Here is a 26,343-nt window from a genome sequence, read left to right as displayed (position 1 = left end):
TAAGACAAGAGCTGCCATGTGTAAAGCTATGGTACATTTAGTTGGATAAGAGCTGATTAAGGATAGTCAGCATGGTTTTGAAAAGTGGGAGATCGTGCCTCAAAATAAACCCTATTGAGTTTTTGAAGATGTGACCAAAAAGGTTGATGAGGGGCAGAGCTGGATTCTGCAAGACATTTGACAAGGTTCCACATGGTAGGCTGCTCTGGAAGATTAGATCACATGGGATCTAGGGAGAGATGGCTGACCAGGTAGAAAATTAGCTTCATGGAAGGAAGCAGAGGGTGGAGGCCTGTGACAAGTGGTGTGCCTCAGGGTTCGGTGCTGAGCTCTTTGCTGTTTTCATCTATATCCATGATTTTGATGAGAACGTACAGTGCATGATTAGCAAGTTTGCAGATGACAATAAAGTGGGTGGTATTGTAGATAGTGATGATGGTTTACAAACATTGCAGCAGGATCTTGATTGCTTGGGCAGGCGGGCTGAGTAATTGGTGTTGGAATTTCATATAGAGATGTGCGTGCGATGTGTTGCATTGTGGGAAGTCTACCTAAACTGAATGGCAGGGATCTGGGGAGTGTTGCCGAGGCATCTAAGAGTGCAGGTATATAGTTCCTTGAAAGTAGCGTCACAGGTAGATAGGTTGGCAAGTAAGCTTACGGCGCAATGACCTTCATCAGAGTATAGAAGTTGGGATAAGTTGTACAAGATATTAGTGAAGCCACATTTAGTGTATTGTATTCAGTTCAGTTTTGGGCACTCCATTATAGGAAAAATGTTATTAGCTGGAAAGGGTGCAGACAAGATTTATGAGGATGTTGCCAGGACTCGAGGGCCTGAGCTATAGTGAGAGGTTGATCAGGCTAGGACTCTGTTCCTTGGAGAACAGGAGAATGAGGGGTGATCTTATGCTAGTATACCAGCATGCTAGTATATCATTTAACAATTTATCCCAAAATAATTTCCAACTTTCCATTTGATTTGCAGATATGAATATCCATCATTGGACCAAATGGCTGAACTACTTCCAGCTGTTTTAAAGCATTTTAGGTAACATTTACAATGTCAACAATGTGTTTAATCAAAAATAGAATTAGCAGCAACCTAATAATGTGCTGCAGTTCTCAACTGTCTAACTGTGATTTCATGAAAAAAAACTATTTAGCAACTGACTTTGCAACAGTTTTCATGCACTTTTGTTTGGGAGGCAATAAATATGGCACGATTGGAATTTATTTTCCTTGAGGATGATGAGTCACGATAGTCCTTGTTGAAAGCATTGTGTGGTTGCTTGGGATTTTTAATTCAGTAATGAAGGAATGGCTCTGTATTTCTAACTGCAAGTAGGTGCAGAATCTTTATTTGAGTTGTATTCGCATGTATCTGATGTCCTTGTGCTCTTTCAATGGAGTGCCATTCACGAATGTTGCTTTTCTCGGAATAGTGGCAGGTTGCTTCATTGATAATGAAGGTATACTCATTTCGGCAAGTTGAGGGTGTTTCATTATACTCTCGAGCTGTGCCTTGAATACGTAACATCAATCAGTAGATAGGTGAAATGCAAGGGAAAATTTATGAACTTTTTTATAGTGTCCAGATTTATTAATTTATTCAATTTTGCATCCACTTGTCCTTAAGGTACAAGTTTCTGAGGCTAACCCTATTCTTGCCCTAATTTCAATGCATACTTGAACAGCAATTGCATAAAATTGGGTTAGAGCCCTTTTGTTTACCCCGTCCCACTTTTCCCAAGACTCGCACAGGGCTCGAAATTAACGGTTGCCGGGTGCCAATGGCCACCTAAAGTCCCGTCGGGCAACCTAAAAGCCCAGTCATTTTGCCCGGCTTGACATATACTGAAAATAGACACAAAAAACTGGTGTAACTCAGCGGATCAGGCAGCATCTCTGGAGAAAAGGAATAAGTGACATTTCTGGTCAGCAGCGTCGACGGCTGTAGTGCGGGGTGACGGAGCGTTGGAGAGAATGATGGGCCCGCACAGCAGCAGCGGCGACGGCTGCTCCACCTCCTCTGCCTCAGAGAGAGCTAGATAGGGCTTTTAAAAATAGCGGAGTCAGGGGATATGGGGAGAAGGCAGAAACGGGGTACTGATTGGGGATGATCAGCCATGATCACATTGAATGGCAGTGCTGGCTCGAAGGGCCAAATGGCCTACTCCTGCACCTATTGTCTATTGTCCCGCACCCCGCCTGCCCTGATAGCGGCCGCTGCATGCCACTCCGCCAACAGCGATAACTGCTTTTGAGGCCCCCTTCCGCTGTCTGAAGCACCTGCACCGCTCGGCCCCACACCTTCCTGTTGGCTGGCGGAGGAGCAGAGGCGGTGGCGAGGAGATCCCAACTGCCTCCCCCTTTGTCGGCGGCACTTGGCGGTGGACAGGGATGCCTCTCTCTCTCCCCCCCCTTATCCTGGGATCCCTCCTCCATCCCGCACTGATCCCCATTCCCGCCTCTATTCAGTCCTCATTGACATCCCCTGTGCTCCCTTCCCCGTCTTCCACCCCCCACCCCCCCCCCCCCCCCCCCCCCGATCTATTCATCCTGCACTGATCACCCTATCCACCTCGCATTGCTTCTACTGCCACTCCCTATCCATCCTACACTGGTACACCCATTCATCCTGTTCTGATCCGCCCATTCATCCTATACTGTCGTCGTCCTCCCATTCATCCTGCACTGATCTCCCAATCCATCCTGTACTGACCCCTCCCCCTCCATTTATCCTGCACTGAACCCCCCCATTCATCCTGTACTGATCCTCCCCATTCATCCTGCACTGATCCCCCCCCATACATCCTGTAGTGATCCTCCCATCCACCCTGCACTGACCCCCCCATCCATCCTGTAGTGATCATCCCATTCATCCTGTAGTGATCTCCCATTCATCCTGTAGTGATCCCCCCCATCCATCCTGCACTAATCCCCCCCATCCATCCTGTAGTGAACCCCCTATGCATCCTGCACTGTTCCCCCCCATCCATCCTGTAACGACCCACCCATCCATCCCGTACTGATCCCCCCCCATTCAATCCCCTCTGACATCCCCCGTGCCCTGCCCTCACAATTTTACCTACTCCAACCAACACGCACTAATTCCCCTGCCTCAATCAATCCATCCATCCCTCCCCGATTGCCTTCTCAACCCCCCATCTATCCATCCCGCACTGATTTACCCTCCCCCCCCCCCCCCCCCCCCCCCGACCCTACTGCGCTGGAAATGTCTTCAGAGCGAACATTGACTATGTTTGATAACGGAATGCAATCAAATGTGTTTTAATTCCCAATGTTATTATTTGTTTTAATCCATAAAGATGGATTAAATTGTGAACACGTGAAACATTAATACCGCAGTGTTCGATTGTCACTGCTGTCATTGACACCTTATTACAGAATTCATTTTAATGGCAAATCAATGCTCTTAATATGGAGTATCAGTACTGTAGTTATTTAATGAGCAACATTCACAACTATACGTTGGATTTATCCAGGTTTTACTTCTACAGTCGGTCATATACATCACAAATTTGGTCAGGAGATATTTCAGTTGAAATTTTAACATTAATTCTGAAGTGGGAATGGTGGAAACAGCGTTTATCAATAATTTTGCTGCATTTATGCCTTTTGGCCATTTAACAGCTATTATCATAAAATGCCTTTAGAAATTTTCTTGCAACCTGTATATTTTGTTATGGATAAATTATGTGGGAAGCGAGAGTGTTTCTGTACCAATAGCAATAAAGGCCCATGCTACGTTCATGTCATGATAATTTTCGGTCCTTCACAGAAAACATGCTTGTATCAATCTGTAGTGTGCATGGTTAAGCATATATGTTACCATGGTCCAGGATTTATTGACACAGGTTGATCATAAACTGAATAATCCAACCACATTTTAGTTTGGAAGTGCAAAGAAATAATAGAAATTGCATTCATTGCAACGTGTAAAAAGAGTTGAGATACTGTATTGTAATTTGCTGCATGTCATTGTGGTATATATCATGTCTTGATTGGTGAATATGTTTAGTTTGTGACTTTATTTGAAGCAGAAATAATATGCGAATGCTTCATTGAGCATAATTCCGACTGGTAACTACGCACTTCGTCCGAGCACATTATCCACGCGTCATGCAAGCCGTCTTAAATGACCACCTAAACTGTCATTTGGCAACTTAAAAAGCTGCCACGGTTGCCCAGCTGACAACAGAGAAAAAAAGTTAAGTGAGAGCCCTGCTGGCACCATTGAAATCAACATAATATTTGCAGGAGAGGTGTGCTGAGCTTTCCAGAAACCAGAAATGAAGCCTGCAATATTTTGACTGAATAAAATGATATTGGAAAAGAGATTTTCTCCATCAATGCAAATGCAAAATGTGCTACGGTGATGTTAACAAATTTACACTGTACATTTCAGGAAAGTTCATGGTAGTTCTAACAAGGGAATTTCTGGTGGTATTGTGGGACTTCCAAAAGAGCAGGCATTCATTAGGCTCCCATGTCCTTCTAGATACTTCTTGGCACCTGCCTGCCTTCCTGCCAAAAATGCTTCTGCATCTGAAAGGTGCAAAACTGTTTTTCAGCCTGTGCAGATCCTACCAGCTCCCTAGTGTTGATTGACCATCAGGACTGGTGCATGACAAGACTGCATGCTTAGCCCCCTCAATTACTCTCTTTATATCCATGAACAAGTGACAGCACTGGTGCATCACAAGACTGCAACCCTCGGAAAACACCTGGACCTGATGGTATATCCGGTCGTGTTCTCATAACCTGTGCAGACCAACTGGCTGGAGTTTTCACAGACATTTTCAACCTTTCGCTTTTGAGGTGTGAGGTTCCCACCTGCTTTAAAAGGGCATCAATAATACCGGTGCCCAAGAAGAGCAAGGTGACGTGCCTCAACGACTAGTGGCACTAACGTCTGTGGTGATGAAGTGCTTTGAGAGGTTAATTATGGCGCATATCAACTCCTAACTCGACAACCTCGACCCACTGCAGTTCGCTACTGCCACAACAGATCAACGGTGGATGCGATCTCACTGGCTCTCCACTCCGCTCTGGACCACTTGGACAACAAAAATTCTTATGTCAGGCTGTTGTTCATAGACTACAGCTCGGCATTTAATACCATCATCCCCTCCAAGCTGGTTACCAAGCTCACGGATCTGGGTCTCTGCGCATTCCTCTGCAATTGGATCCTCGACTTCCTCATCCACAGACCACAGTCTGTCCGTATTGGTGGAAATGTGTCATCCTCGATAACAATCAGCATGGGAGCACCTCAAGGCTGCGTGCTCAGCCCCCTGAGGCACATCAGTGCCTCTACTTCCTGAGAAGATTACGGAGAGTCGGTATGTCAAAGAGGACTATCTCGAACCTCTACAGGTGCACAGTAGAGAGCATGCTGACCGGTTGCATCGTGGCTTGGTTCGGCAACTTGAATGTCCAGGAGCGGAAAAGAATGCAGAAAGTTGTGACCCAGTCCATCATCAGCTCTGACCTCCCCACCATTGAAGGGATCTATCGCAGTTGCTGCCTCAAGAAGGCAGCCAGCATCATCAAAAACCCACACCATCCTGGCCCACACTCATCTCTCCGTTGCCATCGGGAAGAAGGTACAGGAGCTTGAAATCTGGAACAGTTTCAAGAACAGCTTCTTCCCCACAGCCATCAGGCTACTAAATAAAACTTCAAACAAGCTCTGAACAATAACAGCCTATTGCACTTTATCTGTTTATTTATTGTGTATATATATGGTCTATGCTATATAGACACATTGAACTTTTATCTCCTGTTCTGTATTATGTTTACATATTCAGTTGTGCTGCAGCAAGCAAGAATTTCATTGTCCTATCTGAGACACATGACAATAAAACACTCTTGTCTTGTCTTATCTTGCTTAGTCCCCTCATGTACTCTCTTTATATCCATGAGCAAGTGACTCAGCACTGCTCCAACGCCATTCGCTGACAACAGCTGTGTGATCGGCCGAATGACAGGTGATGACAAGTCACAAAAGGTGCTACAGGGAAATTCTACTCTTAACATCCAGTAATTTTTAAACAATATTGTTATTTAGAAGTTTATTGTACCAATTTGCAATATCTCAGCTGTAGTTTTTTCAGAGGTTTTGTAACGATACATTCAGAAAAATGGTTGTTTCATGCTGGAAAAGCAGACAACAAACTTCTTGGCTAATGCATACATTGAACCGTTCCATCAACAAAGTGGCAACAATTCTGCCCAATATTTTCATTGTAAAAGTTGCTTTTAGAAAGATCACCAGCCTGCTCTCAAAGCTTCGGCTTTATATTGTGTGAGTTTCTCATCATACAATAATTTCTTACATTTGACGAATTGATACAATGTTTTAACTAAGTCTTTGTATAGAGAAAATATGTAAGACCAATTGTTAGGAGCAAACATCTTGTCTGGTCTTTGTCTAAAATAGCCTGATTTGTCTTTCAGTTTGAAGAGCGTTATTGGATTAGGAGTTGGAGCTGGTGCAAATATCCTGACTAGATTTGCTGTAAGTTTGACATGACTTCTAATTCCATGACATGCTCTAATGGTAACTTTGTAGGTCTATTCGGCCAGAGAGAGGCCAGCAGTAAAACTCGGGTGTCAATGGGATTCTTCTATATTTATTCTATTTCTCATTTCAGTAATTAGAACATAGAAACATAGAAAATAGGTGTAGGAAGAGGCCCTTCGAGCCATAACGCCATTCATTGTGATCATGGTTGGTCATCCACAATCAGTAACCTGTGCCTGCCTTCTCCGCATATCCCTTGATTCCGCGAGCCCCTAAAGCTCTATCGAACTCTCTTTTAAATTTATCCAGTGAATTGGCCTCCACTGCCTTCTGTGGCAGAGAATTCCACAAATTCACAACTTTCTGGGTGAATTTTTCTTTCTCATCTCAGTTTTAAATGGCCTGCCCCTTATTCTTAAACTGTGACCCCTGGTTCTGGACTCCCCAATCATTGGGAACAATTTTCCTGCATCTAGCTTGTCCAGTCCTTTTATAATTTTGTACGTTTTTATGATTGCCTCTCATCCTTCTAAATTCCAGTGAATACAAGCCCACTCTTTCCAATCTTTCCTCATATGACAGTCCCGCCATCCCGGGGATTAACCTCGACTATGAAACATTTAAACTGCTTGAATCCAGAAGCTGGATTGCAGTGCAAGTGATAGATTTCATAAAATTGTGTTTAGATATTTACACTGACTACTGTAATTTTTTTACCTTGCTGTACTACCTCAATAGCAAGGATGTCCTTCCTCAAATTAGGAGACTAAAAGTGCGCACAGTACTCCAGATGTGGTCTCACCGGGGCCCTGTACAACTGCAGAAGGACCTCTTTACTCCTATACTCAAATGCTGTTGTTATGAAGGCCAACATGCCATTAGTTTTCTTCACTGCCTGCTGTACATACATGTTTACTTTCAGTGACTGGTGTACAAGGACACCCAGGTCTCGTTACACTTCCCTTTTTCCTAATATGATACCATTGAGATAATAATCTGACTCCCTTGTTCTTGCCGCCATATTGGATAACCTCACATTTATCTACATTATAGTGCATCTGCCATCCATCTGCCCACTCACTCAATCTGTCCTAGTCACCCTGCAACCTCCTAGCATCTTCTTCGCAGCTCACACTGCCACCCAGCTTTATGTCATCTGCAAATTTGCTAGTGTTACTTTTAATCCCATCATATAAATCGTGAATATATATTATAAATAGGTGCTTTGTTTCCTGTCTGCCAACCAACTCTATCTATGTCAATACTCTACCCCAATATCATGTGCTCTAATTTTGCCCACTAATCTCCTGTGGGAACTTATCAAAGGCTTTCTGAAAGTCCAGATACATGACATCCATTGGCTCTCCTTCACCTATTTTACTTGTCACATCCTCAAAAAATTCCAGAAGATTAGTCAAGTAGGATTTCCCCTTCATAAATCCATGCTGACTTTTTACTGCTATCCAAAAGGGCCATTATTACTTCTTTAACAATTGACTCTAGCATCTTCCCCACCACTGAACATAGAACAACACAAGACAAGAACAGGTCCTTCGGCCCACAATGTGTGTGTCGAACATAATGCTAAGACCAATTCTTATCTGCATGTACATAATCCATATCCCTCTATTCTCTGTGTATCATGTTCCTATCCAAAGGTCTGATCTGCCATTCAATCATGGCTCATCCATCATTCCCTCGCAACCCCATTTTCCTGCCTTCTCCTTGTCACCAATGACACTCTTACAAAGCAAGAACCTTTCAAAATCCACTCTAAAAATTCCACAGATTCACCGCCCTCACCCTTCTCTCTCCCTATCTATCATGTCTGAAATATCCAAATCCTAGACGATTTGAGCTGCCAATTCCGTCTGACTTGTAACCACGTTTCCACAATGGCCACACAGCTATGGTTCCAAAGAACTGATCCAGGCTCTGTTCTTCTGCAAGGATAATGGTTTCCCTCCAGTTCCGATACCACCTGTAAGTCACCTCTGTCCCAGGAGAGGTCCAAATAGTCTAAAAGTTAGAGTAAAGCAAAAATGCATGATATTATTTACCTGATCTCTATTTTTTCTCTCTATTCCAGTTGAATTATAATGATCTCGTTGAGGGACTGTGCCTCATTAATATTAATTGCAATGCTGAAGGATGGATGGACTGGGCAGCAACCAAGGTAAAGGAAGCTTTTTATTCAATGACGAGCAATACATTTTAACTCTTTGACACTTTGAAAAAGGAAGTTAACCTAAATAAGATGTCGTCCAAGCATGACAGAAGGTAGACACAAAATGCTGAAGCAATTCAGTGGGTGAGGCAGCATCTCTGGAGAGAAGGAATGGGGACGTTTCAAGACCCTTCTTCAGACTGATGACAGAAGGTAAGTAGTAATCTGCTGAGCATGTAAATCTTCAACACTTGAAGATTCTTCATGGGTGTTGGTAACAGTTCATGTTTTTACAATAAAGATTGAAATGTGACGCCAGAAGATGTTGACTGCATTCAACAAACAAGGCTATTTAGATCCTGTTTTTAATTGTTATCTCTCTGGCATTCTAAACTAAACAGATGAAAGATCCAAGATTTTTTTGTGCATATGAAGATTTGACTCACCACGGGTAACATGACAAAATCGGTTATTTGCATTGAGCGTGGAAACAGGCCTTTTGGAACCAACTTTCCAACGCTGCCCAACATGCCCATCTACACTAGTCCTATCTGCCTGCATTTGACCCATATCCCTCAACCTATCTACCTGTAACACCACTTGCAATTGGTGAAAGGATTATTACTGAGTAAACCAACCAGCTGTGTACTTTGTTATCAATTTACAAAAAGTATACTGTAGATGTTTAATTGTTACATAAAGTATTCTATGGAAACTCTCCACATGACTAAAGATGCCTACATTTGATATGATTCTAGTAAATCATCTTTCTACTCAAGACATGATATTGTTGTTAAGTGTTGTGCTGAGAGGTGGAAAATAACAGATTGAATGACATTTACACTAAACCTCAAGACAATAAAGGTCATCTTTGCCATCCGTTTATAAAGACTCTAAATGCACATGTATTTTGTGTACATCAGATGATAACCCTCTTGAAATTTACTACTGCCTTTCCCCGCACTTTCATTGTTTCATGAAAAGATAGTTGCAAAAAACTTTTTAACGGTTGGTTTTTGGAGGTGAAAATAATTGGGATGTAATGTGAGGATTAAGTTAGTGATTTTGATTTTGTTTTTCTTCCAGCTTTCTGGTTGGACCTCCAACTTGACAGATATTGTAATCAGTCATCTGTTTAATAAGGTAAGTTTATATATTTCAACTGCATCAAAGTATAGATGGAGTATTGGACTGTTGCAGGAAGATGTACAAAAAACAGTACTGGGCATCCCAAAACTGAGGCACGATATCTGAGGCCCAGAACACTTGGTCTCGACGCAAAACATCACCAATTTCTTCTCTCCAAAACAAAATCTGTTTTAATCAAATTCTTCCGTTTTCATTAACAAACATTGCGTTTAGGTTATTTAAAGGAAAATCGCAATTTTGATTGGGGGGGGATAGGGGGGAGGTTTCATTAAAAAAAAAAAACACGATTTTCATTGTGGTGGGGGGGGTGGGGGGGGGTAGTGGGGGAGCAGGGGAATAGAGGGAGGGAGGTAGGGAAGGGAAAGTGGGGGAGAGTGTGGGACGATCGGGGTAGAGGGAGACGAGGGGGGAGTGGGGGATAGAGTAGGAGGAGGACAGTGAGGGAGGGGAGAGTGGAGGAGTGAGATAGGAGAGGTGAGGAGTATGGGAGCAGGGAGATGGTGGGAGAGGAGGGGGGTAGGGAGGGGAGAGGTTATGGAGGGAGGGAGGGAGGGAGTGACTGAGGGTAGGGGAAAGGAGAGGGAGGGGGACAGGGGAAAGAAGAGAGAGGGTGAAGAGGAGGGAGGGAATGTTGGGGTTTGAGGGGAAATGAAGGAGGATAGGGGTTGGAAGAGGGATGTAGAGGCGCTGTTGGAGGGTTGCCGTGAATCGCGTCACAACAGGGATCTCTAGCATCACATAGAGTACCCGCCAGCCGCGCCTGTGCAGTTGGGGGCTTATGGGTCAGTGGTGAAATATTGCCTTGGGGGACAGGGCCCAACGGGTCCGCACCTGGTCTAGTGTTTCTATAAGATCCCCTCTCATCCTAAATTCCAGAGTGTACAAGCCCAGTCGCTCCGTTCTTTCATCATATGACAGTCCCGCCATCCCGAGAATTAACCTCGTGAACCTACACTGCACTCCCTCAATAGAAAGAATGTCCTTGCCCAAATTAGGAGACCAAAACTGCACACAATACTCCAGGTGTGGTCTCACCATGGCCCTGTACAACTGCAGTAGGACCTCCTTGCTCCTATACTCAAATCCTGTATGAAGGCCAACATGCCATTTGCTTTCTTCACTGCCTGCTGTACCTGCAGGCATACAAATCTAAACCTATACATTGTTTTGCTGTTCATAGCAATTGTACTATATGTAATTTATTCATCCTTGACCAATTCTCACATTGTGCTATTTGATAAGATAACATTTCCTGTATTTAGGTATATTACAATAATGGTTGTGCATCTATTTAACATGTATGTAATCCATTTTAGGACGAAATACATACCAATCCTAATTTGATCCACACATACCGCAATCACATTTCTACTGGTCTTAATCACCACAATCTACAGCTTTTTGTTAATTCATACAACAGGTAAAGTAACATTGGATCTCTCCTTACATTCATTTTCGTATAAACATTTGCTTTGGACAGTTCCAGACGATTGGAGGGTAGTTAATGTTACCCCAATATATAAAATAGAGAGGAAACCGGCTGCGGTACGCAGTGTGTTTAGCATGAGTGATTGAGGAGGAAATGCTAGAGTTGATTATCAAAGATTTAACAGCAGAGTGACTGCAATGAACAAAGTTGGCACGGTTTTGTGAAAGAGAAATTGTGCTTTGCAAATCTACTGGAATATGGAACTAATAAGATAGCTGAAAGATAATACAATACAATACAATACAATACAAATTTATTGTCATTTGAGCCCCAGTGAGACTCAAACGAAATTTTGTTTCCACAGCCATACAAACAAAGACAATGTCCTACAGACATACACACAATTAAGTTCACACAAACATCCATCACAGTGAACCCACTGTGATGGAAGGCAAAAGGAAGGCAATAATTGGCCAATGTGGTGTATTTGGACTATCAAATACTTTCCATAACATCCCCTGTAAGGAAGTTACATGCCAAAATGAAGCTCATCTGGTTGAGGAAAGGTGCTGATCGGTGTAGAGAGCTGGTTGCTGAGGAAGAATAACGATCTTAGTAGCAGGCAGTGGCTAGTAGAGTACCGACAGCTACAGGAATCAGTGACGGTACTCATTCATATATGTTAACGATTTGGATGAGGAAATCAATGGTATATTGCGGAGCATATGCGGCTTCTAATTTTTTCTCTGCTTCCACCTTTTCTGATGGCGTCATGGTCTAGGTAGTACATGCTACAATAATGGTCATCTCATAGAGATTGAGGACATCGAGGATACAGAGCTTTCTTGTCCTTTAAAAGTGAACAATTTTCAGTCTATTTAAGTAATTGGCTGTAATGTTTAATAGATGCCATTGTGGCTATGCTAAGATGTAGGTATCATATTTGCAGCAGTTTCAGGTAAGAATGTGCGTTAAAGGCATGAATCCACGTTTGGTTGGTGGACAAATAATAGGGATTTGTAAGGTTGAGCAATTCTCTTGGCCCAGTAAGATCTACAGTGCATTCTCAAAATATTCACACCCCTTCACTTGTTCCTCATTTTGTTACATTACAGCCTTATTCTAAAATGGATTAAATTCATTTTTTTATCATCAATCTACACGCAATACTCCATAATAAAAAAGCGAAAACAGGTGTTTAGATATCTTTGCAAAGTAATTAAAAAGATTTAAAAAAGCTGGCCGCCGTCCAGTTGGGTATGGCTGCCCTGCCTGCAGCTGTCCGTCCTTTCACTTTTTTAAATTTTTAGTACGTTAAAATAGTGTTGTTTGGAGGTCTATTCTTTTTATGTGCGGGGGAAGGGGAGAAGGGGGAAACTATTTCTCAGTCCCTACCTGGTCGGAGAGGCAGGCTTTCCTCCGAGCAGCATCTCGAACCGTCCTCGCGGCCTACCATCGGGGTCTGGAGCATCGTTTCCTGACGGAACCGGCCAGAACCTCGGCTTCAGCGGCGGCGCAGTGCTGGAGCGTTATCGCGGAGCGGGCGATGCCTCGCCCGGGTCGCCTCGCTGGAGCCCGCCGATTGAACATCGCGGAGTGTGGGACTGTGTTGTATTCTTATTAGTGTGATGCAATGGCAACTTGAATTTCACTACACCAATTGGTGTATGTGACAATAACTGAACCTTTGAAAAAGAGATAACTGAAATATCACATTTAGGTAAGTATTCAGACCCTTTACTCAGTACTTTGTTGAGGCACCTTTGACAGCGATTACAGCCTCAAGTCTTCTTGGTATGACGCTACAAGCTTGACACACCTGTGTTTGGGTAATTTCTCCCATTCTTCTCTGCAGATCCTCTCAAGCTCTGTCAGGTTGGATGGGGAGCGTCGATGCACAGCTATTTTCAGGTTCCTCTAGAGATGTTCAATCGGGTTCAAGTCTGGGCTCTGGCTCAAGGACATTCACAGACTTGTCAAAAGTCACTCCTGCGTTGTCTTGGCTATGTACTTCGGGTCGTTGAACTGTACAGTTCCAGTCTGAGGTCCAGAACGCTCTGGAGCAGGTTTTCATCAAGGATCTCTCAGTACGTTGCTCCTTCGTCTTTCCCTCGATCCTGACTAGTCTCCCTGTTCCTGCCACTGAAAAACATCCCCACAGCATGATGCTGCCACTGCCATGCTTCACCGTAGGTATGGTATTGGCCAGGTGATGAGCAGTGCCTGGTTTCCTCCAGACATGACGCTTGGCATTCAGACCAAAGAGTTCAATCTTGGTTTCATCAGACCAGAGAATCTTGTTTCTCATGCCTTTTGGCAAACTCCAAGCGGGCTGTCATGTGCCTTTTACTGAGGAGTGGCTTCCGTCTGGCCACTCTACTATAAAGGACTGATTGGTGGAGTGCTGCAGATATAGTCCTTCTGGAAGGTTCTCCCATCTCCACAGAGGAACTCCGGAGCTCTGTCAGAGTAACCATCGGGTTCTTGGTCACCTACCTGACCAATGCCCTTCTCCCCCGATTTATCAGTTTGGCCAGGCTGCCAGCTCAATGAAGAGTCCTAGTGGTTCCAAAGTTCTTCCATTTAAGAATGACGGAGGCCACTGTGCTCTTCGGGACCTGCAATGCTGCATAAATTGATTTATACCCTTCCCCAGATCTGTGTCTCGACACAATCCTGTCTCGGAGGTCTACGGACAATTCCTTCATATTCATGGCTTGGTTTTTGCTCTGACATGCACTGTCAACTGTGGGACCTTATATAGACAGGTGTGTGCCTTTCCAAATCATGTCCAATCAATTTAATTTACCACTGGTGGACTCCAAGTTGTCGAAACATCTCAAGGATAATCAATGGAAACAGAATTTGAACCTAAGCTAGATTTTGAGTGTCATAGCAAAGGGTCTGAATACTTATGTAAATGTGATATTTCAGTTCTTTCTTTTTAATTACTTTGCAAAAATTTCTAAACACCTGTTTTCACTTCTTCATTCTGGGATATTGTGTGTAGATTGAATTTAATCCATTTTAAAATACGGCTGTAAGGTAACAAAATGTGTAAAAAGTGAAGGGGTGTGAATACTTTGTGAATGCACTGTAACATTTGATGAGGCATTTGGTGGCCTTGAACACACAATGAGGACGCTGTCAGGACCATCTCTGGGTGCAGCATGCCACTCACCTCCAAACTGTTTGATGCTCTCTCTGCTCTCTCAGGTTACCTGCCCTAGTTTCTACTTTTTTCTACCAAGGCCTGTGAATTGTCTGAAAACACTTTTTCAATCCTATTTCAACTCTTGCACAGCACCAGTTACTTTTAAATAAAATGAACAGCTGGAGGAGCTGAATGGATCAGGAAGGAAGTGGACAGACAATGGTTTGGTTTGGTTTGGGACGTTTCTCAAACAAGGAGTAGAGGGAATATAATTGGTAGAAGGCAATAAGGGGAAAGGGTGCAGCAAGAGCTAGTGATAGGTGGATCGGGTCAGGGTTCAGGTAGGAGAGAGAAGGCTTGAGAATATAATACAGTGGCTTTGGCTGGTATTCATTACTCTCAGTTGCAATTCTGCTCCTGTGGACAATGCTAGTGGAATTTATCTGAGGTAAAGTTGTGTCACCTCTATCTTACACTAAATGTGAAGAAGGTACTTATGCATTGTACCTTACACCCATTTTGGGGGGAAGGGGACAGAGAAGTAATGGGTGTCACATGCACTGACTGTAATTAATTCTTCATTAATTTTCTGCAGTCGAAGAGACTTGGAAATTGGGCGCCCTTTTCCTGGACAACACAGCCACAGAGCTACTTTACAGTGAGTACTGACTGGATGATCAGCCATGATCACATTGAATGAAGGGCCGATGGGCCTACGCCTGCACCTATTGTCTATTGTCAAAGGCCGTTTATAACCACAGAGCTATTTTACGGTGTCAAAGTCCGTTTATAACATCTCAGGCTAAAGGTGCAAATGGTGTATGAAACTTGATTATGTATGGGGCATCTTGGTTGGCAACTTGGTTATGTGTGGGGCATCTTGGTTGGCATGGGCAAGTTGGGCCAAAGTGTCTGTTTCCATGATGTATGAATCTGTGACTCCAAGTCTGGCTAGACATTTAGAGATGTAAATATGTCATAAGGTCATAAGTGATAGGAGCAGAATTAAGCCATTTGTCCCATTGTCTACTCTGCCATTCAATCATGGCTGATCTATATCTCCCTCCTAACCCCATTTTCTTGTCTGCTCCCCATAACTCCTGACACCCATACTAATCCAGAATCTATCTATTTCTGCCCTAAAAATATCCATTGATGGCCTCTATAGCCTTCTGTGGCAAAGAATTCCACAGATTCACCACCCTCCAAACTAAATAAATTCCTCCTTATCTCCTTCCTAAAAGAACGTCCTTTAATTCTGAGGCTGTGACCTCTGGTCCGAGACTCTCCCACTTGTTGGAAACATCCTCTCCACATCCACTCTGTCCAGGCCTTTCACTATTCAGTTTCAATGAGGTCCCCCCTCATTCTTCTAAACGCCAGTATGTTCAGGCCCAGTGCCAACAAACATGTTAACCACTCATTCCTAGGATAATTTTTGTAAACCTCCTCTGGACCCTCTCCAGATCCAGCACATCCTTCCTCAAATATGTTGTAGGCTTTTCCTGCTATGACTGAAATAACTGCTCAAGTGCACCCTAATTGAGCTGGCTGGGGTGTGCGTGAGGCAGCTGGGTAAATGGTTGAGAACTGTGAGCGTGCTGTTCCAGTGCTACAGTCCTGGGACCACACCTCTACTTTCCCCAGCATAAGGAGTGGGCCCTGAAGTACCAGGGTGGCTTGTGGCCACTCAGATTTCTGTGGTGACATGAAACAGCGCTGAGTAATTATTGCTATGTGTCAGTCTGTGTTGGGGATTGGTGGGGTAATGTGAGGAGATTCACATCATGCAGTTACATTTCAGGGCATACTGTCATTCTTGCAGATTTCAAACTGGATTATTTGCTCTTATAATGCATTAATTATTAGTGAAATGATGATCTTTACATTGGTGTGGCTGAAATCATGAACATGTTTTGGTTTTGCCTATAGATGTCCTTCTTTGTTGGTGGTTGGAGACAATTCACCTGCGGTGGATGCTGTGGTAAGTTGATGTCATTGAGAGCTCTTAGTTACATGGAAAGTGGAGCATGTTTACATTTCATTCAGTTATACCTGTGTGGCGTTGTCCAGATTTTTGAATTATTTGTGTAAATACTCTTAATTGGTGAGAATTTATTCATAAGAATATTTAATGGCTCAAATATTGTGGTACTTTTAGAGATAAAATAATCCTTGCCATAATATGCATTATTTTAAAATTCATGTTCGGGTATCTGAAATGTTGGCGTCATATAATAACTCCATCCAATAATATGGCATATAAGTTTTGCTGTTGCCAACTCCAGCAAACCAAGGTTGATCCTGATCTCGGGTGCCACCGTTTGTGGACTTTTACACATTCTCCATAGGACTAAGTGGGTTTCCCCTGAGTATTCAGTTTTTTTCCACCTCGCAAAGCCATGCTGGTAGGTAGCTTCAGTTACTATTCTAAACTATCCTTGATATAAGTGGGTGTTAGGAGAATTGAGAGTGTTGAGAGCAAGTAATACTATAAAGAGTGGGGAAATAGGATTGATGGGCAAGTTAATGGGTCAAATTGAGAAAATATAAGAAAATATTTACGACTTTAAGTGTTGAAAACAGTGCAGGTTTCTATTCTCTCCATCCACCTCCACTAAGACCTTCACCATGTGTTAAATCTGTCAAAGATTAATTTTGTTCACCAAGAATATTGCATCCAATTTAGTTCACTAAACTATCCAAGACCAGTACTCTATTGACAGTGAAATATTTCATCTAATGATTGGTTTCAAATAGGAAGGCATTCACAATAAGTATAAGGTTTGAGAGTTTAACCAGGCAAATGCAGAAATATTTCAAACACATATTTGAGAACTTATATTTTTAATGTGAGGAAATGTATTTAGAGCAATCTTTCTTCCTATTATGCTTCCTACTAAGTCACTTCACTTATTCAATGGACCAAGAAGGTTCCAGTTAGGAATGTGATTATTAATGCCAGACACAATTTGTGTAATGCTTATTTTGGTGGAGTTTGAAACTATCTTTTCATTGCTGGGGTAACTTGCTAACTGGTGCAAGTATGGTTCACATTTGAATGTGTTATTGAAGCAGATATGACCGTTGCAAATGTATACCAGTGGTGTTTTGAGCAGAGAAAAGGGCCTGTCCCACTTTCACGACCTAATTCAAGACCTGTTTTACTCGTGGACATTTTTCATCATGTTGAAAAAACGCCCCGACCTACTTGATGCCACAAGTACCTACGACTAGCATCATGACCTGCTACGACCTACGTACGACCTCGTGACGAGCATGCTGCGAGTGTGAATTAGGTCGTGAAAGTGGGACAGTCCCTAAACTTGGCAAGAAACTATTGTGAAACAGAACTAATATTTAAATTGTCTTCCTACACAAAGTAGGTCATCCCTCTTTGTACATGTTTCTTCTGTTTCAATACCCAGATTTTCACCTCTTGAGATTGGGCAAAACATATTTAAATGAGGGCCCATTCCTGGTTGGACTGTTATACAGTGCTAAATATGAAATGTTTTGTTTTCAGGTTGACTGTAATACTAAACTTGATCCAACAAAGACTACTCTGTTAAAGGTAATGCAATGTGGGTTCAAACGCAACTAGTAGAGACAAGTAAAGTTTTCCTCACTGCAAAAGATCAGTTTACAGAAGACTATTACTATCAACCATTTCAACCTAATGTTCCCCTCTGTGTAAGATAGGAAAGTCTTGCAACTAGCAAAATCATATCCATTAGTTTTGATCTTTGGATAATGTTTTTGGAAGTGAAAAAGGGTGGCTAAGGTGAACGTTGGTCCATTGGAGGGTGAGACTGGAGAGTTGTTGGTGGGGAACATGGAAATGGCAAAGGCATTAAACGAGTATTTTGTATCAGTCTTCACCATAGAAGACACAAAAAATATTCCAACGTTGGATAAACAGGGGGCGGTAGGAATGGAGGAGCTAAATACTATTAAGATCACCAAGGAGGTGGTATTAGGGAAATTAATGAGACTGAAGGAGGATAAATCCCCTGGGCCTGATGGATTACATCCAAGGGTCTTGAGGGAGATAGCGGTGGGGATTGTGGATGCATTGGTGATAATTTTCCAAAACTCCCTGGAGGCAGGAACGGTCCCAGTGGATTGGAAAATGGCCAATGTAACACCTATATTTAAAAAAGGAAGTAAACAGAAAGCGGGTAACTATAGACCGGTTAGTCTAACATCGGTGGTGGGTAAAATGTTAGAGACAATTATTAAAGAAACACTAACGGGGCACTTGGATAAACATGACTTCATCGGACAGAACCAGCATGGTTTTGTGAAGGGGAAGTCCTGTTTAACGAATTTGCTCGAATTCTTTGAGGAAGTAACAACCCGGGTGGATAAAGGGGAACCGGTGGATGTGGTATACTTGGACTTCCAAAAGGCTTTTGACAAGGTGCCACATAAGAGACTATTGCTAAAAATAAAAAATTATGGAATTGGGGGTAATATATTAGCATGGGTAGAGGATTGGCTAACAAATAGGAAGCAGAGAGTGGGGATAAATGGTTCATACTCGGGATGGCAACCGGTAACTAGCGGGGTTCCGCAAGGGTCGGTGCTGGGACCCCAGTTGTTCACAATTTATATAAATGATTTGGAGGAGGGAACCAAGTGTAATATATCAAAATTTGCGGACGATACAAAAATGGGAGGAAAAGTAGGGGATGAGGAGGATAGGAAGAGTCTGCAAAAGGATATAGATAAGCTAGGTGAGTGGGCAACAACTTGGCAGATGAAGTTTAATACTAATAAATGTGAAGTCATTCACTTTGGGAAAAAAAATGATAGGGCAAGTTATTTTCTAAATGAGGAGGAGCTGCGTTGTAATGCAACGCAAAGGGATCTAGGGGTATTAGTACATGAATCACTAAAAGTTAGTATGCAGGTGCAGCAAGCAATCAGGAAGGCCAATGGAGTTTTGGCCTTTATTGCTAGGGGGATTGAGTATAAAAACACGGAGGTCTTGCTGCAGCTGTACACAGTATTAGTGAGACCACATTTGGAATACTGTGTACAGTTCTGGGGTCCATACTTAAGAAAGGATGTACTAGCCCTGGAGGCAGTGCAGCGAAGGTTTACAAGATTAATTCCTGCAATGAGGGGATTGACATATGAGGAAAGGTTAAGTAGGCTGGAACTCTACTCTTTGGAGTTTAGAAGAATGAGAGGCGATCTCATTGAAACATATAAGATCGTGAGGGGCCTTGATCGGGTGGATGCACCGAGGATGTTCCCAAAGTCATAGTACAGCATAGGATCAGGCTCTTGTCCACAAGGTCTGCCTGTGTCAAACATGATCTCATCTGCCCCCATATGATCCATTCTTCCCATTCCTAGCATAGCCATGCACCTATCTAAAAGCTTCTTAATCACTATCGTATCTTACTCCAAACTCTAGTATTTGACATTTCCACCCTGGGGAAAAGGTTCTGGCTGTCTTCCCCATTTATGCCTCGTATCATTTGATGTACTCCTTTCAGGTCTTAGCCTCTGATGCTCTAGAGAAAACAATGCATGTTTGTTTAACCTCTCCTTATCCTCCTACCCAGGGGGGGTTCTGATAAACTTCCTCTGCACTTTCTCCAAAGCCTCAACATCCTGCTCATAATGGGGCCACTAGAGATGGGCGTAATCCTCTGGCCATTTTGTAGGTGATCTATGTCCTGTTGTATACTTTGACAACCTTCCTCACAGTCATCTCATCAGCCATGATCACATTGAATGGCGATGCTGGCACGAAGAGCCGAATGGCCTACTCCTCCTATTGTCTATTGGCCAAAATGCCAGCAATCTTGGTGTCACCTGCAAACTCAATAATCAACCCAATAGCAATTATATCCAAGTCACAGTCACGCAGTGTGGAAACAGGCTCTTGCCAACCAACATGCCCCATCCAAGCTAGTCCCACCTGCCTACATGTGGCCCATATGCCTCCAAACCAACTCTATCCATGTGCCTGTCTAAATGTTGCTTAAACATTGCAATAGGACCAGACTCAACCAACACCTCCGCAACTTGTTCCATACACCTATCACCCGATGTGTAAAATAAGTTATGCATTGTGTAAAGGTCCCCATTAAATCTTTCCACCTCACCTTAAACCTGGTTCTCGATTCTCCTACTCTGGGCAAGAGACTCTGTTCGTCTACTGATCTATTCCTCTCATGATTTTGTACACCTCTACAAGATCACCGCAAAGTCCTCCTGTGCTCCAATGAATAGTGAGATGCAAAGTATTTGTTTAGTACCTCGCCTATATCTCCAGACTCCCAAGCACAAATTCCCCCTTTTATCCTTGAGTGCTCTTATATTTTCCCTTGTTGGCCGTTTGCTTTTAATGTTCTTTAATCCAACTCACTAAAGCTATTTCATGGTCCCTTTTGGTCCTTCTAATCACCCACTTGAGTTATTTCCTATTTGCTTTATATTCCTCAAAAGTCCTGTCTGATTTCATCTAATTAAACCTTGTATGTGCTTCCTTTTTCTTTTTGACCAAATTTACAAACACTTTGGTCGCCCAAGGTTCCCTTACCTTGCCATTCGTATCCTCCCTCCTTCTTGGAACATGCTGGACATTGACTTTGATCAATTGACTTATAAATGATACGCATTTGTCAGATACCCTTTTACCCAATAACAACGGCTCCTAATTTACTCTCCCTGGCTCCAATATAATAACGTCATAAACTGCCTTCCCCCAAGGTCCAGATTTATCTCCATTTAGAGCAAAAAGTATGGAGTAAAACGAAAAGTACTGGAGTAAATCAGCGGGTCAGGCAGTATCTCTGGAGGACATGGATAGACGATGCTCAGAAACCAATAGACCGTACCTTACCCCGCCATTACTCTCCGCTCAACCTGCTCGCCAAAGCCTCAGCATTTACCCTCAATAAAGGACTACCTCAGCACAGTCTCCCTTCATGCCACTCCCACTAAGCTGCTCTCATACACCTTTTTATAATTCTTATCTAAATCTCCTGCTGCTTCACACAGCTTGATATTGACTATCCAATGGTTTCCATTTTTGAGTGATTTTCGAGTGTCAAACACTGCCAAATGTTCCATATAAATTCCAGGAACCTAGGCTAAGGTGGAATAAAAGTAGAAAATGTAAGAAATATTAAGTAGATCAGAAGCAGAGATGTATTGAAACAGCGATCCTTCATCCAAACAGGTAAAGTTATGAATGGAATAATTCCTGAAGTTATAAATGTACAAAATGTGTGAGCGGATTTGGAGTAGTGGGTAAATAAATAGCCTTAGTCAAAACTGGTAGTTGAGCTGATGGTAGCAGATGGGTTGAGTATAATTTGAGTATAGAAGTTGGGAGGTCATATTGCAGTTGTATAAGAGAGTCAAGAGTCTTTTATCTTCATATGTCCTAGATAGAACAAGTACATTCTTACTTGCTGCAGCACAACAGAATATGTAAACATAGTACACTGGAAACAATATGATAAATGAGAGAGCGAAAAAAAAGGGGTGGGGGGGGGGGGGATAATTAAATAATACGACGTTGGTGAGGCTACATTTAAAGTATTGTGTTCAGTTCTGGGCACCATGTTATAGGAAAGGTATTGTCAAGCTTGAAAGGGTTCAGAGAAGATTTACAAAGATGTTGCCAGGACTAGAGGGTGTGAGCTATAGGGAGAGGTTGAGTAGGCTGGGTCTCTATTCCATGGAGCGCAGGAGGATGAGGGGAGATCTTATAGAGGTGTATAAATCATGAGAGGAATAGATCGGGTAGATCCACAAAATCTCTTGCCCAGAGTATGGGAATCGAGGACCAGAGAACATAGGTTCAAGGTGAAAGGGAAAGATTTAATAGGAATCTGAGGAGTAACTTTTTCACACAAAGGGTGGTGGGTGTATGGAACAAGCTTCCAGAGGAGGTAGTTGAGGCCGGGACTATCCCAACGTTTAAGAAACAGTTAGACAGGTACATGGATAAGACAGGTTTGGAGGGATACGGACGAAACGTGGGCAGGTGGGACTAGTGTAGCTGGGACATGTTGGCCTGTGTGGGTGAGTTGGGCCGAAGTGCCTGTTTCCACGCTATCACTCTGACGTTAATTTTTATAAGATTTTTCCTGACTAGCATTTGACTGGAATAGAAGGGAACTTTTGAAGAGAAGCCACATGGAACAATGCAGGTCATGGTTAGCTTGAGTGAAATGAGCATCCTCAGCAACTGAGCTCTAACCATAACTAGACACCTGTTTTTTTTGCCCAACTAGTGATTTCCAGAGAGAATTCTCCAAATTGAGTCATTTTGAATTTGTAGATTAGAATATTTGTGCAATAATGGCAAATTAATTAAATGAATAGCTTTTTAAATGTTGCAAGTGCATTTCCTGTGTCCTAGGGTCGTGTAGCACACGACCCTAGGCCCCACATCCCCACTCATCCATGCTGACCTACGCTAGATTGCTTGCGTTTGGCCCATATCCCACTAAACATTTCCTATCCATTTACCTGTCCAAGTATCTTTTAAATGCTGTTCAGCACATGCCTCTGACAGCTTGTTCCATATACCCACTTCCCCTGTGTGTAAAAAGGTGCTACACAGGTTTCTATTGAATATTACCCCACTCACCTTAAACCTGCATCTTCTGGTTCATGATTCCAATAGCCTGGGTAAAAGACTGCATCATCTATTCCCCTCATGATTTGTCCCTGAACCTCTTGCACTCCACTTGTCTGACCAATCTCCCTGCAGCATAATGACACAATGGCACTGGTAATTGGCTTTAAATTCTGATGTGACGTTGTGGAGTAACTCTTTTCTCTTCTATTTAAAATAGATGTCTGATTGTGGAGGCCTGCCACAAGTTGTCCAGGTGTGTTTAATGTAATTCTTTCAATTGTTTGTTCTTCTTTGCCTTCTCGCATTTACTGAATATGCCTCTGTTCAGGCGATAGTTTTTGAAGGCAGAAGCAAGTGCAGTAGGTTTCCTACTTGTACATGACTACGGAGCATGATGATAAAATGCATGGTATCTACAGTGACATGCTCACCACTGTTGCTGTAGCACTGAACACTGCGCCAGGTGCAGCTATGCATGCACAGTATCTACAGTGCCGTGCTCACCACTGTTGTTGTAGGACTATGAACACTGGGCCAGGTGCAGCTATGCATGCACAGTATCTACAGTGCCGTGTTCACCACTGTTGTAGCACTGAACACTGCGCCAGGTGCAGCAGTAGGTATGCATGGTGTCCACAGTGCCGTGTTCACCACTGTTGCTGTAGCACTGAACACTGCACCAGGTGCAGCTATGCATGCACAGTATCTACAGTGCCGTGCTCACCACTGTTGTAGGACTATGAACACTGGGCCAGGTGCAGCTATGCATGCACAGTATCTACAGTGCCGTGTTCACCACTGTTGTAGCACTGAACACTGCGCCAGGTGCAGCAGTAGGTATGCATGGTGTCCACAGTGCCGTGTTCACCACTGTTGCTGTAGCACTGAACACTGCACCAGGTGCAGCAGTAGGCAGCCCAGTGTTACGCCAGCTTCTTGGCACATGTGGTGACTCCTTTACACTAATTCATTACCATTCTCAATCCGCGCAACAACATTCGGCTTGCACTCTTCCCGCGTAATGAAATTAGCAGCATTATTAAAATATTCAGTCTATGACTAAGATGGTATTTATTTAAATGCAGTATTTTAAATCAGTTTAAACTTGAGCTTTTTCTGTCTCACACAGCCAGCAAAACTTACAGAGGCTATTAAATATTTTGTGCAAGGAATGGGCTACAGTAAGTAGAATGAATATTGCTGATGAGTCTGACACAGCAGCAGTGTGTAGTCACGTACTTGCTTAACGCTATGTCTTTGTCATCATTCATTGACAGTGCCTGCAGCCAGCATGACCCGTCTAATGCGATCTCGTTCAGCATCTGGATCCAGTGTAGCATCTATGGATGGCAACAGGAGCCGCTCTGCCACCGGTGAGGCCGCCAAGTTTTACAGTCACCCCAGTTTGGGCCTACAGAACATAAACAAGAATGCTAATGCTAATGTCGGAGTTGTTGAACACTCTGGCCCTCAGTCTGCAGAGATTTCCTGTTAAAGCCCATTCACACCACCTCAAACCACTTGTCATTCTATGGGGATGGCAAAGGACCAATAAACACACATGGAAACAAATGTAGAGATTACTATCGTTTGTGCATACTTTCCTGCATGGTACTTTTAATTGGTGCCACATTTGAACACAAAGGCTCCAAGATTTGACCATATGACAAAATGCATAGCAGTGCATTGTGGGTAATATTATTCTCGACATACCATTCGTCTTGTGAAGCTTGGGTTAAATTTTAAGATATGTATATAGTTGATAATTTCTTCATGAGAGGTTATATCTTAGTTGCTGTAACTTTTTGTAAAACTAATTGAATGTTGACTTTTCTACCTTGATGTACTGTTGCTTTTTAAACCATAAGTATAAAGATGACATTGTTTTAATGCCGCTGTTGCATCTTGATGCAAACTGGAACTAGGCAAGTCAAATTTTGATCTGTTTTTAAATTGTGCTTAGATTCTTACTTGATAGATTTTGATGATTCTAAAGTGTTTATACTCTACCAAATTTGTATTGTTGGATTCCCTCCCAATCTCCCTTTGAATGACATTGAGATTTACAGCAAACGTGTATGTTTTGTGGTCAGACAACCAAGGTGTGAATTCTGATTGGGTGCTCAGTGATGCGGTGTAAATGTTCATATTCCATGATTTTTCTTCATCTGGAATCTTTTCTGAGCATATATCCAGTTTACATGATCCTGCAATCTGCGGATCAATATGAAGCATACAACCTGATACTATATAACGGTGGCAGCATTTAGTACGGTGCCACACTTGTATCTTGCTTTCCCTTGCACCCAACACTCTTGTGCAGCAGAGAAGGCAGATTATCAGCTTATTAGCTAAAAGACCCATTTACCAAGCTGTAAAATTCCACGCCCAAAAATGCGGGAGAGAAATGATGAACATTCACATTGTTGACATGTTTCTGCTCAGAGGGGACCTGTGTACTGCTTTCATTATTTTGTATTTAAAAGTTTCCAAACAAGAACTTCCTCCTAATTGTAATTTTGTGCAATGAATGCTGTGGGAAGCTGCAAATACGAAACATGCTATGGGGGTGTGCAACTGCTATGTAAACATGACACTTAATCATTTGCTCATTGCTTAATTAGATATTTGTATCATCCTTAGAAGCATATCTTTTTCAATCTTATAGCCTTTGAACTAAATTTTACAATGTTATGTAGTCTAAGTTGTACTATCCTAGAATACTGTCCTAATGTGATTACTTATTCTGTTGTCCTTATAAAAAACACACTAGAGGCCTGTTCAAACACTAGTATCAAGAAAGCTTAGTTCTGTCCGTTTTAACAAATTACAGACCATATGCCCTCCTTAACCCAGTAAAGATGCCTCCAACAGCCTGGAAATATTATTACAACAGCAATGTAGCAGAGTGTGAAACGCTAAAGGGGTTGGAATAAATGCTGCTCAATAATGATTGTAAAGGACAGCGACATCAAAGATACATTTCAAATAGTATTTAGTCGGTTAATCATTTCAGTTTTACCTACAAGCAAGTTGGATTACTTCACATTACAGCAGATGTATTGTTGCGGCTTTATTAAACGTTGAGAATAGGGGGCATCAGGTGCCAGGCTTCCACCGATATTTGCTTCATTAAAGTATGGGAAATGACATGAGGGGTGAGGAGATTGCGGCGTATTCAAACCGTATTTGTTACCTATATTGAGTATAACATTTCTTATACTGTTTTTTGTCAACATCTATAGATTGAATTTATCAATAGATTTTAGCTTTA

General features: G+C 42.6%; 1 protein-coding gene across 2 annotated transcripts in view; it reads left to right on the top strand.

Annotated features, from left to right (window-relative positions):
• LOC116972546 (protein NDRG1-like) overlaps positions 1 to 24,645 on the top strand; it is a 72,466-nt gene extending 47,821 nt beyond the window's left edge. For both annotated transcript variants that reach the window (XM_033020371.1, XM_033020370.1), the window contains 11 exons: positions 989 to 1,051; positions 6,487 to 6,547; positions 8,643 to 8,729; positions 9,807 to 9,863; positions 11,186 to 11,289; positions 15,048 to 15,110; positions 16,385 to 16,436; positions 17,979 to 18,026; positions 23,287 to 23,322; positions 24,199 to 24,250; positions 24,347 to 24,645. In XM_033020371.1, coding sequence (XP_032876262.1) covers positions 989 to 1,051; positions 6,487 to 6,547; positions 8,643 to 8,729; positions 9,807 to 9,863; positions 11,186 to 11,289; positions 15,048 to 15,110; positions 16,385 to 16,436; positions 17,979 to 18,026; positions 23,287 to 23,322; positions 24,199 to 24,250; positions 24,347 to 24,564 — 841 coding nt within the window. In that variant the 3' untranslated portion in view covers positions 24,565 to 24,645. The remainder of the gene's footprint in view (positions 1 to 988; positions 1,052 to 6,486; positions 6,548 to 8,642; positions 8,730 to 9,806; positions 9,864 to 11,185; positions 11,290 to 15,047; positions 15,111 to 16,384; positions 16,437 to 17,978; positions 18,027 to 23,286; positions 23,323 to 24,198; positions 24,251 to 24,346) is intronic.
• Positions 24,646 to 26,343: the final 1,698 nt, after the last annotated feature.

The sequence above is a fragment of the Amblyraja radiata genome, chromosome 4, assembly GCF_010909765.2.
Source record: "Amblyraja radiata isolate CabotCenter1 chromosome 4, sAmbRad1.1.pri, whole genome shotgun sequence".
Lineage (NCBI taxonomy): Eukaryota > Metazoa > Chordata > Chondrichthyes > Rajiformes > Rajidae > Amblyraja > Amblyraja radiata.
This window is presented reverse-complemented; position numbering and strand designations above follow the sequence as displayed.